Here is a 13,847-nt window from a genome sequence, read left to right as displayed (position 1 = left end):
TTTTTTCTCTCCCTTTTCTTCTTTTTTTTTTTTTTTTTTTTTTTAACATCTAAACTGGAAAGTTGGGTCTGGCTAGAAGGAGGCTTTGATTCTCCTGAAGAGAATTTCCCACTGGTATCTCCTGCATCATCCTGTGGTCTTCAGGTGGCAAGTACACAAATTACTTTCATTATATTTTGTACACACAAATGCTTCACCCCAGCAGTTTTTGTACACACACACACACACCAGGGAGCTGACATTTCACCTGCCAGCAGTACAGAGACAATGGGATGAGCCCGACCATGAAAAACCACACCCCATAAAAATGCTGAGATCCAAGTACCTTAATTGCAGCTGAGCACTGATCTGCATGCTTGAGAAGCTCCTCAACTTTGTCTCGCTTCCCACAGATTTCGCTGTGCAAGTTCTGTCAAGAAAGAAGTGAGCTGTGAAGCACTCCCTCAAGATTTGCCCATATTTCCTCCTGTACACACTACCTCCATCAGAAGGCACCTGCAGTATGAGACCACTGCAAGCCCAGAGGCTGAGACCTGGACCTGTGCTGTTTTTATCATGGCAAGCTCCCTGGGCATGAGAAGGTTGTTCTCAGAAAGGACACCTGGCAACTGAACAACCCCCAGATCTGGGGAGGGAGAGTTACTTGACTTTAGGTTAGGTGTATTTCCTTGTTTTTTATTTTTGTGCTGTAATTTGTCCCCTAAGTTGCACCATCATACAGTCCCTTGAATTAATTCAAAGCTGATATATAAAAGTGTCAGTGATCGTGTATGAGCCAAAACCAGCCTTGTTCATAATCTGTAGCAGTGCTGACAGAAAGGAATGATGATATCTTCTCTCCTGCCTTCTACACATGTGGTGGGTTTTGGTAGCTTGTCTACTTTATAATTCAAAACAGTATTTCAGACTGTATTGATACCAGTACTTTCTAAATAGCAAAACAACTTAAAATCCAAGTAACTGAATGCAATTCATTCAGGTGGTGCATACCTTCTGATCATGCAGGTATCTCATGATACTGTTGCAATCACACAGTTTCATGGACTCGATGGCCTCCTGCCTGCGCTTGGCGTCACAGATCCATTTGCACAGAGCCTGGTAGAGATCTCGGTATGTTTTCAGCTGTTTTATTTGCCTTTCTAAATCCCACGCTCTAGAAGAAAACAGGGAAAACTGTCAAAATGAAAAGTGCATTCTCTTTCTCTCTCTTTAAACATTTTTTAGAAATAAGACAAAGTAATAGACCGGGTAAAACTATGGGAAGCTCTAGAAGGAGATTCTGAACAAGAATTTCAAATAAATGAAAGTTTTACTGGTTATTAGTGACCCAACATGGGGTTTTAGTGCTTCACTTTTTAGTAAGTCTGCAATACAGAGAGGTTGGCACTTCCTCTCAACTGAGGGATGGATAAAGCCTTGTAGTGATAAGAATCAAGTTCACTTGCTTTGGTCCTTTTGTTTTTAATTTTCACTGAAACAACTAGCAACGAGCCAATTTTTATTAATAGGACTAGATTTTTGGCCTGAAGTAAAAACAAAATGAAACAAACCACACCCAAAAAAACCCCCCAAACAATCTGAATGTGCCTTCAGTTCAATAAAGCATTAGAAAAAAATGGTTGGGATTTTTTTTTACTTAATTCTTAGTGTTAATTTTTTAACCCTCAGGTATAGGGTATTCAGGAAAAGCATGGTTGCTTTGTTTGAAGGGGAAAATGCTGACTGGAAGCACTTAATCCAAGAACACTAGCAAGAATAAAAAAAAATAATTAGAACAACTCCTTAGCACATAGGTTACACATTTTAATGAATAACTTACATTTTCCTGCTTGGTCTTACATAATACTTTTTAAAGTATGTTCAACCTATATGTTACTGCCCTGAAGTCATAATTTGTCCTCTAGAAGTGATGATTAGTGCACATCAGTTCTTTTAGACTCATTGTTAAGATGATCTTAGTAACAACAGCAATAAGGAAGAAGCTATTAGGAAATATGACCAAACCTGTTATCTATCTGCTTATCAGCTCTCTGCCAGCGGTCCATTAGCTGGGTAACTTTGTCACAGAACTTTCCAATGTCCATGTCATACAGGGTGTATGACTGGCAAGACTGTGAGTGAATCTGAAGTGTCTTCTGTAGCTCACTTTCCAGGGCATTCAGTAGTGATTTCTTCATGTTTAGGTCTGCTTTCATTTTCTGGAGAAAAAACAAAATGCCATCATATGTTTTATTCTTGAGAGGAATTTAACCATCAACAGCATGCACAATGTATTGGGGCTCAAAGATTTTGTTTCTAATTCAGTAAGGTATGCACACTGATGCCAGACGGACTTAATGTATCTAAAGTGAAACATTGACTTTGGTAAACAGAGTTTGACTTAAGAATGTGTTTAAAGTTAGACTCACCCTTAAATAATTTGCTAAAGCAAAGGCCTCTGTCATCATATTCTGTAGCTAACATTTCAGTTTCTCAGAACAATGTAGTGCAGTTACCAAAAAAAAAAAGGGAAGCGCCTACCTCGTTTGTTCCTAGAAACAACTGACTAGAAAATTTCACTGAAGTATGAAAGACTCCTGCACTTGCAATAGATGTACAATCCAAACCTCAGGATTGGCATACCCAGTTTTTAAATGTTATCTAAAAATCTGCACAGATTTTTTTTTTCCTGTTTCCTTATTTAACATAATTAAAAGGTAACCTGGTTGTGCTTCATTTGTGGCACTTACACTCTTTTTCCCTGCTGCACCTGAGAACAGGAAAGAATGAGAGTCCCTATTCTCCCAAAGGCGTGCGGTGCATAAAAGGACCAGCTCAGTGCCAGATAAAGACTGGTTCTGCAACCCAACTTTGTGCTCAGCAAAGCAATTATTCTTTGCCTTCTCCCCTTGTACAGGATGGAAAGTTCTCACTATAGCATTGAAAATGGACTCTATGGCAAAACCAGGACACACAATAACACTCAACTTGTTACAACTAGAAGACAAGGGTAATTAAAAAGCCTTCTTGCAAGAATGGATGTATTGCCTTCAAATCTAGCTTCGTAAGTGGTACAAATAAACACAGATAATTGTGTACATAAATGGATTGTGGAGACCTTCTATGCCACTGGCTGGAAGGGGGCAGCAACAACCAGGGGAGGGAAGAAGTAGTAACCCATAAATTCCTTCCAATAACTTGCAAAAGCATTGTATGTCTATATCATAAAATATGTCAGGATCAGCACTTCCATCTCCTGGTTTTGGAAGGTTTTCACCCAGCTCAAAAGCCCAGTGCTGGCAGCTACAAATTTTGCCTTGCTGTGTCCTTGGGTCTTGGCCTCTCACCTTCAGACAAGCCCGATAAGCCTCCACTTTATCAAGATCCAAAGGAACAGTCTCCTCTTCAGAGAGTCTGACTTCAAAAACTCTGATCACGTCTTCTGTTTGCAGAATAATCTGGAGCAGACACCTCAGCGCATTCAAGCTAAAATAAATAATACAAGACAAATTTGTTATGGACTGGGGAAAGGAAAGGTGACATTTCTAATTAATTGCACATTATTAGTTAAAGAGAATAGACAATACAGAAGAAATTTCAGTGACACAATTTTCACTTTTTTTTTTTTTTAAAGTCTTCCATAGAAGGGAAAAAATTCACATAAGTGTCTGTTTCTACACTCAAATACAGCATTTGTAGGAAAGAAGGTATAATTTTACACTACAGGTAACAACAGGCAGGTTTCTAGACTTGGAATTATGGAAGAAAGTAAATGATTTATTGCTATAACCTCAATTCTCTTACCTGTCTAAGTAGCCAGCAGAAACACCATTAATGTTTTCCAGTTTTTGAAATAGGGCGTTTATCTCTGACTGCAAGTACACATACTTCTCAGAGCCTCTGAAGTTAGGCAGCAAGTCCTTATGCTTATTGAGGGTTTCAGCCATTATTTGAGAGTCATTCTGCACGCCCTAAGGAAAGAGAATGCCTGATTTACGCATTTTTGTTGGCTGAATGATCATTCTACAGCACATATACAATTGGTCTCCTTACCCAAATAGTCTGCTGTTATCTAATCAGCTTGACCAAGGACTGAAGCAGTGCCCCACCTTGCTTGCTTCAAGGTAAGTAACATTAGGAGGTTTCTTTTTTGCACAGTCAACAACAGGTAATACCTCTTTTTGAGCACCTCATCCACGCTGAAACAGCTTTGTTGAAAGCAGAGCACTTTACTGCCAGCTGCCTACTGCACTCAGTAGACGTGCCAAGGTCCTGCTGCTCTTAAGACCTTTGCAACCTCCTTGCCTCAGAGGAATTTCTCATACACTGAACCTGTTCTCTTTTCTTACTAATCTTCTCTCTCCAGTCCCCTTCAAATCTTAAGAACTGGGATTAGGAGTTTGTAAGCCTCATCTATCCACTCTGCATCCCACAGGCAGCACTTCAGGGGTAGGTGGTAAAGTGGAGTCTGTGCAAAAGGATATTAATAGTGCTTTAACCTGGATGAGGCTTAACATGTCCACTTGACATCAGACTTTCTGTATTCTTTGCCTGACAGAATTTGACTTCTAAAATCCAAGAGCCAACTTTTTCTACATAGGAGCTAAATTCCAATCCAAATTGTCATGGTTAGCTTTAAATTGAGAATTTTCTGCTTGGGTATGTGTCTTTCCCAGCCAATCGGAAATACAACTGCAACACAGACTGCAGCACAGATTCATATTAAGCTTCAGATGTTCAAAGAAAAACATTCACAGTTACCTCTAAATCCTTTATTCTGACAGAAAAGTCATGCACAGCTCCTTGATCCACTCCAAGAGGAGCTCTTTGAACCATCCGAATCTCAGAAGCTTCAATCTGACGCCGAAGTTTCTGAAGCTCCATCAGAAGCCAGGCCTCCTGCTTCTCATGTTCTCTGTTTCTCTCATTAACGATGATGGTGTTTGTGGAACCCACAGGACAGGTCTCAGTTGGGACCACTGTAAAATAAATTGGGTGAATGTCAACTGCCAGAAAACTGAACATCTACATATAGGAAGCCAATGCAGTGCCAAAGTGCTGACTTGTTCTGTAGAACTGAGAACAGGTAGAAGATCTGGGCCTTTAAGCAGCTGTTTCAAGCACTGAAATCTCCCCTTCACAAAAAGAGAAACTTGTTTCCTCAAATCCGGCAGTGAGGTTTTGCTTACTAATAACTGAAAGTATAACAGATGGACTGAATTACTCTCATTTTCCCAGCAAGCTCCATGAACTTCAGAGGACTATTCCCACGGGAAGGGAGAACAAAACATACTCTTCCCTGCACGTGGCCAGTTGTGCTACTTTGGGAGACAGCAGTACAATTCTTGAGCATGTTTCCATTCATATGTTTATGGGAACATTTTCACATAAAAAGAATGCACCACCAACCCCCAAACAAAGAAACCCAAGCAGTACAATCTCTGCAAAAATCAGGAGGATGACAAACCTGTTTGTGGCTGCCGTGGTTGATTGGGCAGTTGTATAATCAAGGTTTGGTAGTGCTTCTGAGCATCAGTGAACTGAGTCTGGATCTTTCGTTTGTCTTCATCACCAAACATCTCTGACCCTTGGCTGTTCCTTAAGAATTCTTGATAATGGATTTCCAGGTCAGTTATTATTTTTTGGTAATCTTCCTTACGCATTGTTTTCAGCTGAAATGAAGTATAAGAGATTTTTTAAAAAAGAAGCAATTGGTGAATGCTTATGATTAGTTAATCATTAAGGAACAAACTAATACCCCTATAGAAAAAACAGAGTAATCACATTTTAGAATAAAACTTACCCAGATTGCCTCTAAAAGTACAATGCTAGAAGTGCCCTCTGAGCTAATCTAGTCTTGTTATAGCCATTTCATAATTTCAGATTAGTTTGAAATTCCACCTCTTACTCTGCCTATTCATGCCCTTGCGTACTGGGAACAAGTACAAGTATGTAATAAAACCCCTTAGCTAATCTTCCCTTTTTTCCGTATTATGTTTGAATACGAAAGCATTTTGCTTCTCCTCTAACAAAACAACAACTTCCATATATAACTGTGTGACCCAACAAAAGGAAGGCCCACGGTTTTGCAGAATGTACACCTGCACAGCACACAGTAAGCACTGCTTGGGACAGCAAAGGTCAGGTCACGGATGTCCCTGGTCTACAGATAAGGCCAGCTGGAGTCTTACCTTGGCAATAGTCATCGCTCTGATTTTCTCAATGTCAATCATGCAATAATGCCAAGACACCAGGCTCTTCATGTTGATATACAGCTGGTTCCACAGAGCTAAAATAGCTTCATAGTACTGCTCAATTCTGAGATGAGAAAAGAAATTTCACAGTCAAAACATGTGTGTCCTCACAGTATAGCTACAAAACATCCAAAGAAACATCCACCAGATGTGGAGTGCATTAAAGCTTGTTCTCTACTAGAAAAAATCTTGGAAATTAATTTTTCCATGACTTTCCTTATTAGAGATGAGAAAAACCTTGTAAAATTTAAGTTTTAAATATTTTTAGATCCCAGCAAGCTTCACTGAAGCAAACTCCCTCAAGTCAAGGGCCTAGTCCTTAATCCCCCCACCCTTATGGAGTGCAGGGGCATTCTGATCAAGGCACAGACCAGATTTTGTGGTTGGTTGCTATTTTGAGCGAACTCTTCTATCTGCTCCCAGTAGCAGATGTCCAAACCCAGGCAGCAACTCACTTGGTAGCAAGATCCACTGCTAACGGATTGAGGGGTGGGATGATAAGACTAACAGATGGCACCAGCATGTCCACTCCTCCTGGGCCAGTCACCAGCCACTTGCTGCGCTCGTTATTGTCCTTCAGGATACATTCATCTCCTTTGCGCACTGTTTTCTATAAGGAAGGCAGAACAGTATTTTTTTCTTTAGTTAACTAACATGGGGTTTCTAGAAAAGACAGACAAGAAAGATGCACCTAGAGCACAGAAGTGGGAGTGCTTCCCAGCTGCCAGGTCTGGGTGTGCATCTTGGCTTCATACTGGGGCAAGAGATCAGTACAGATCAACCCCTTCTCCCTCAATCTGGTTTCCATGTGAAGAAAACCAAGCGAGAGCACTCTCAACTTTCTGAGTGGTTGTCAGTCCAGTTGATCATCACACTTGAGGCTTGTCATGACAAGCATAGAAAGCTGAGTGTGGACACATGGCCATGGTAAGCTAGGCAAACATGCCTGGCCCTAAACCAGTGAGCTGGAGGCAAAAGGATGCTTAGTGCCGCATCCGTATTTGCAAAGAGACTTGGAGTGAGTGCAGCAGAGCTAGATCCACTAGTCCCAATTGCCAGAAATCCTGACAGCCTGCAGCCATGGATGCGGCCGTGGTGCAGGTTACAACCCACTCACATCTAAGAGGGGGAACCTTCTTCTATCATTTATCCTGATAGGACTTTCTCCTTCCATCACACCTCTACAGCTAGCAGATATATTTTTGACAGAACTAGTAAAAGGCCACAAGCTTGACATTGACCTGACCATGCAGGGGCTCCAGACTTGTCTGAGCTTACCTTCACCTGAGCAGAATTTAGCATGCTTAACTCTAAAAGCAATTGCCAAGCAGTCAGGTAACCACTGCCTAAATGTTTTTAGCTGTGCTTACAGTAACAACAAGTCGTTACTCTGGAATAAAACGTGGTATGGAAGATCACAGACACAGAGTGGATAGCAGAAACCCCAGACCGTAAACACAAATCACAGCGGTCAATTACTGGTCACTGCAGGAGTGCAATCTCGTGAGTCAGGTAAAACAAGTTTTACCCTAACAGAACAGGAAAACTGCATAATTTGGAACCAGTAAAGAGAAAGAGCACATAAGCAGAAAACGCATATAAGCAGACTGCTAAGGAAAAAAAACAAACAAACAAACAAACAAAAACCACCAAACAAACTCAGGCAGCCCCAGTACTGAGAAGGAAAAAACCACAACCATCAATTTCATACTCCATCCATCAAAAAACTTCGGATACCAATGAATTATCATACATTCCTTTGTCTTTTGTTAGATGAAGTGTTGAACTCAAGACCCAGGGGGACACTGGAAAGGTGAGAAATCACCAAACTAAAAGGGCAGATGCTGGGAAGCATCTGTAGAACAATCTTAGCCCAATTACAAATGAAACTTTTCTGTGCTAATTTGAACTATGAGTATTAATACTATTTAATGGACTAATAATAATTATTTTGACCAAACTTATTAACCAACCAGAACCTAGCCTGTTTGTTCATAATTGCATGAAAGTCAGAGCTTTTTCATCCAAGAAATTCAAATGCTGACCAAAAGCAAAGGGATTACACCTATTAGCTCAAAAGTTTGTTTACTAAATCATTCGCCATGTTCTAGTTTACATGGTGTTCATTATCAGCCAAAAAGGAATACATTACCAGATCCTGTTTGTAGTCACACAGAGCCTTGAGGATAATGGGCTTGTTACTCCGGTAGTCTGGGTTACGTGGCTTCAGCTGCACAATCTTCTTGGATTTATTCACCAAACTCTGCACTTGCCTCTTGTATTCAAGAATTCTCTCTCGTTCATTCTGCAAAGGTTAATAGTATGTCAAAAAAAAAAAAAAAAAAAAAAAATTTGCAAACCAAAAAAAAAAAAAAGGCAGTAACTGCACTCTCAAACCTGACTTCACCAACTGCCCTTTTACATCACTGACCATTTTTCCTCCAGTATATCCAATTTGGAATTGTAGGATGAATAAAGAGTTAGCTACAAAAGCTAGGATTTAAGTCCTTTCAAAGAGATTACAATGATATAAAGTGGCGTGATGAATCATTTATTAAATACATTTATCCTTTGAGGCAAAATCTATTCTACCTGTGAAAGCAAGCCTTTCCTTTTATTAATTTTTTAGCATGTCAGGAACTTGGCAATTCTTTCGGCTCACTATGGATTTAAAAAGAAATCAGAGTTCCCAAACAGTGTTAAACAAATTAAAATAACACTGATCCACCTGTAGGCTTTCCTAAGAAATGGGCAGGAATATACCCTTATGGTTTCAAGTTCATACAGTCCTGTGAATCAATGTTGTGGTACACCTGGGTTTACATTTGGTATCTGAAGAGGGCAACTGATTTCCAAGAAAAGCAGAACATAACCTGTCAGGTAGGTGTGACAGTACCTCCAGCTCTTTGATCTGCTCCAGCAAACACTGCAGTGACATGCTCTTATCGCAGATGAACTTCTTTCTGATGGAGTCCTGTAAGTTTTTCAGGTAGCACTCTGTGGCTTGGGCCTCTTCAAAGAACTACAGGAGAAAAGTTGTTGTGATTTCAGTTGTATACAGCTCTTGAAAATGTCTAATGAAAATCAATGGATTCCTTGTATGAGAAATCCCAGTTCACACCTGGCAGAATTTACACTTAGCATTTATGGTATGGTAACAGTGTGTTATGCATCGTGCACTGATTTGAATAGATTTTAGCACCCAAAAAAAATATCCATGATGGGATTCTCACTTAGCAAAAGTAGTGTGAATTCTCCACATCACTACTCACCTGAAAGTAAGCCGCATTCTCTTTCAGATGAACATCAATGCATTTGGTGATCTGAAGAATCCAGCTCCATTGAGTTTGTAATGTATCCATGTAGGCCTAAAAAAACAGCAATATACAGAACTCAGACCACCACATGGATCACTCTCCCATGCCTAGACTCAAGCAAAACTATTTATGCTCCACATAAGTGCAAATAAAAAATCTGCTAAAACAAATTAATGCATACCAGAATAATGTGATTCATGCAAATAGTTGCCCAACTTCTAAGCATCTACCTAACTGAAAAGAGTTAAATACCTGCTTGTGGGATGCAGAGAGAAATTTGTTCATAACTTGAATTTTGCGTGATCAGCATAAAGCCTGAAGTGCATGAACAAGAACGGGTGAAATGCACAAATAGTAGTGCAAATAAAATATTTCAATTGCAAAATGTCCTGTTCTGCTTCTTCCAAGGAATACTGTCAAACATGATTTTTTAACGGTGACTATTTTTACATTCAAACCTCTCAAGTAGCCCTCGTATATTCTTTTGAAAATTACAATTTTTACTTCACTCCTGGAGCTTACAAGAATCTTTCCTTTAAGGAAGAAACTGACCACAGAAGAAATATGAATGGTGATTTCACACAATAAGATAACAGTTAACAAAGTCAATACACTGAAAAACAGAAAGGATTGTTTTTGGTTTTTTTTAATTAACTTCTTTCCATTTCAGGCTTCTTACACACTCTTAGAACTATACCTACTACAGCATCTCCTAATAAAATTAGATTTTTCCAAATTGTTGCAGCTTTTATAATTGAAAGGTAAATGTACAACAAGCTGTGAAAGCAAAAATGTCTTGGCTAAGCTGTAGAAATGCACTATACATTTCAGTTGCAGAAAGTATTTGCACCTGGATTAAATATAAACCCTCAAAGGGTGTGGCGTTCTTCAAAACATGCCTACTAAGATAGCAGAAGAATGACATGCCTTCCTACCATAAATTCTGTTTCACTGTAGTCAACTGGGACAACTCCCTAAGCCTCATATTGATTTTTACATGCATCTATCATCAAACTTGACAGCGATGAGAGGTCTCCACACAGCTCTTAAGAAGCCTGTAGTTGTTGTGGCTAGGTTTGTAGAGGAAGGCAGTAACATTTATTAGAGCAGCTCATAGAGCTGGATAAAAATGGACGTGCTTTTTGGCAGGCAAACCCTTCTCACGTCCAAACGCAGCATTTTATTTACTTGCTCTCACTGAGAACTTCTCATACAGCAACTAAAGGAGCAAGTGAAATCACACAAAGTCTAACTCACCTCGATTTTGTCTGAAGCAGGATGCTGGTTGAGCACTAGCTGGTCACTTTCTTGCTTTAGCTTGTTGAGTTCTTTTTCTTTAACCTCCAGTTCACTCATACGTTTCTAAACAATGAAAACACAGCATTAAACAAGCCCTCAAACATATGCTGCACAGGATGATTCACTTAAATTTTCCAGATATTTGTGATAATGTAAAATCATCTCTGCTAACACTACATAGTAATTCTATTCAGTGTACTGAAGTTAATTATGAAGACAGTAGAAAGAAAGAAAGTATAATCATCTCAGTTCCAGTCTCTAGGCTTGCTGCTTCACAGAGCAAAGCGCCCAAAGTGCTAACTTTCTGAGGAACAATGAAAACAAAAATGACTGCATCTTGTAATATCCAGAACAACTAAAAAAAGAAGTACCTCCTTGACAGTGTGAACTTTCATTCCCTTTTCAATTTGGTGATCAGAACCAATATTGGTTAAAGAAATGCACATGCTCAACTTCCCTCCGTATCCATGGAAAACAGGGAGCAGTGCAAACTACCTCTGACGGTGCACTCAATGTGCTGCTGGCAAAACCATCAGAGGAAAACAGCAGTTCCCTCTAGCACAGCTCTACTCCCTGGTGACAGACAATCAGGCCAAATAGGGGACCCCCTGTCCCCTATATAGTCCTAACAGGGAGAATTAAACTACTTGATTGAAGTCCTTTAGTTTAGCACGCCAACATAATGACTGTGTGCACAGATAATTACTACTCCACAGTGGACTGTAGGTCCAAAGTCAAAAGAAACCATGACAACTGGTTGAATGGGAGCATAATCTTCCAATAGATGTACAGTCTTGACTCAAAAGGACACGGTAATTGATCCAAAAGCATTGATAAAAATCCCCAGGAACTTTGAAAGAGTGATTCCTCCCTCACTGTGCCAAAAGAGGGCCCATGGAAAGAATGGGGAGGTTCAGCCAACTTACAGAGAACGCCTCCTGCTTCCTGGCGATGTCAGTGTTCCTGTCACTCCAGTCGTAGAGAAGCTCCTCTTCCTCACAGTCATTGATCCACATGATCTCTCTGCTGGTGGCTTGGATGAGGTTCTGGAACTGACGGAGCTGATCCATTCTCTCAAAGGAGTATTTCTGCAAGAAATTCCATAAATAAGAAGCCATAAACACAGAAATGCCTGTGCTGAGTGGAGAAGGGCAAGCTAAGAGCACAGCATGCCCTTTTTTTTAAATGAAGTAACAGCAAAAACCACACATCTATAAAACCTGTTGGCAATGGAGAGCAGATAATGTGTCTGGATTTATAGAACAATGGGAACCTGAAGTCAGCAGCTTCCCAAAGTCATTTCAAACACAACCGTAACATACATGTAAGCGTGCAAACCAAAAGGCATAGGAGAAAATACAAGACATATCTGAAAATATAAGAAATATCTGAAAATTTAACATCACTACTTGCATTTGCTGCTCCTAGTACATCCTTGATGTTGTAAGCAGCACCTTTTGCAGAGGTGACACTTCATGAAAAGATTCCTTCTCTGTCCCCATGTCACAATACACATCCTGTTGCTTGAAATGTGTACAGGAATCGGCTTCCAATCCCAAGGGTTAAGTCTACTATTGGCACAAGAACCTCACTGTATTTTACATGAAGATCCAAAGTGGAGAAGATGCACAGCCCTACACAGAATTTGGTTCTAATCCCACATTTGATTAGCTTTTTAAGCTTCATCTATTGACTAACTTCATCATTACATTTACTCCCATTAAGGAGGTAGACTTTTACTCTTCACCTTAGCGACCAACCAGGTGCAAACTAGAAACTTCCTTGTGAGGATCTGTCAATTATACACCAGGTAATGAATTAATCTTAAGTTCATTACTCCAACTGAACCTTACAAGAACTACAAAGCACTGTCAGTTTACTGCTGAATAGAATTACTTAAATATGTATCTGTCACACTGTTGAAACCTGAAGTGTCCCTTGACTACAGCATAGGTCCTAATAAAGCAAAAATGAGCATTCATCATACAGCTTATCAGCCATGGACACATCTCATGCTCACCAGAAGTCCTTCATATTCTTCTTCCAGCTGATGAACTGCAGCCTTCTCCCGCTGAAATAGAGACAGCAAATATTTAGTGAGCCTCTTACAAGTTGCCTATTTGCTGATATTTCCTTTACAGTGTCAGTGTCATAATGTTACAACTACAGGTGATAACCTGCAAATGCCTGCAAAAGACATAGGTATCAGATCTCCACCACTGGAGGACCACAAGAAGAATAAAACCAAGGCTTGGATAAACTTACTTCCCTCAGGGATGCTTAGTATATAAACGTAAGTACATAGCAAAACAGCTCCCAAAAAATGATCTCTTTCTATACCAAACTCCTAGACAGCTGTGGGGAACCAGCTAGTCCTAGAGCCAGCTTTGGAGTAGTATAAACCACGATGTGAGCAGGAGGTTCCAATTTTTATTCCCATTTCTGTGGCTGGGAAGCTGCACAACCTTGGAACTGTTATTCCATAAGGCTCTCTATCACCTTTCACTATCACCTTTCCTATTTGAAGCAGAAGGGAAAAGGGAGTTACACCCCTTCCACTCTTCAGCTTGGCTGAGAGATCAGAGCTCCAAAATGGAGTGCCTTTTCTTTAGGTCCAACTCTATCTTCTCCTGCCTGTGTAAGCAATTAACAGAAAAGAAGAATGGGAATGAAGTAAACCTCCTCTCTCCTATACCTAGCTGCTGGGCTGACAGGAGCAGAAGTTAACCACTGCATTTTCAGTGTCTTCTTCATTCCAATCACAAAATCCACAGGGGAACAGAAGCCTCAGAAGGGCAAAAAAAGAAAAAAAATATCCATGAAAAAGCCCACACCTCAGAAAAGCTCTAGGCTTAGCCAAGAATTTTGGCATTTTGCACAGAAACTTCATCTTTACTAAAGGCTATATCTAAGCACACACCTTATCCTTTCACTTTCTTATTTTAATGTAGCTAGACAGAAAGTGAGAATAATCATTCTTAGCCATTCTTCCCACAAA

General features: G+C 40.0%; 1 protein-coding gene across 3 annotated transcripts in view; it reads right to left on the bottom strand.

The window, feature by feature from the left end:
• The window catches only part of DSP (desmoplakin), a 40,015-nt gene that overhangs the window by 10,671 nt on the left and 15,497 nt on the right, over window positions 1-13,847 (bottom strand). For all 3 annotated transcript variants that reach the window (XM_014940899.1, XM_014940901.1, XM_014940900.1), the window contains exons 6-20: window positions 12,870-12,920; window positions 11,776-11,937; window positions 10,808-10,912; window positions 9,506-9,601; window positions 9,130-9,255; window positions 8,386-8,538; window positions 6,689-6,843; window positions 6,171-6,297; window positions 5,447-5,651; window positions 4,741-4,958; window positions 3,784-3,950; window positions 3,327-3,465; window positions 2,005-2,198; window positions 991-1,153; window positions 326-409 (exon numbers count right to left, since the gene is read on the bottom strand). In XM_014940899.1, the coding sequence (XP_014796385.1) occupies window positions 326-409; window positions 991-1,153; window positions 2,005-2,198; window positions 3,327-3,465; window positions 3,784-3,950; window positions 4,741-4,958; window positions 5,447-5,651; window positions 6,171-6,297; window positions 6,689-6,843; window positions 8,386-8,538; window positions 9,130-9,255; window positions 9,506-9,601; window positions 10,808-10,912; window positions 11,776-11,937; window positions 12,870-12,920 (2,145 nt within the window). The remainder of the gene's footprint in view (window positions 1-325; window positions 410-990; window positions 1,154-2,004; window positions 2,199-3,326; window positions 3,466-3,783; window positions 3,951-4,740; window positions 4,959-5,446; window positions 5,652-6,170; window positions 6,298-6,688; window positions 6,844-8,385; window positions 8,539-9,129; window positions 9,256-9,505; window positions 9,602-10,807; window positions 10,913-11,775; window positions 11,938-12,869; window positions 12,921-13,847) is intronic.

Source organism: Calidris pugnax, unplaced genomic scaffold, assembly GCF_001431845.1.
Source record: "Calidris pugnax isolate Ruff unplaced genomic scaffold, ASM143184v1 scaffold8, whole genome shotgun sequence".
Lineage (NCBI taxonomy): Eukaryota > Metazoa > Chordata > Aves > Charadriiformes > Scolopacidae > Calidris > Calidris pugnax.
Note: the sequence above shows the minus strand (reverse complement) of the source record. Positions and strands in the feature narration are given on the sequence as shown.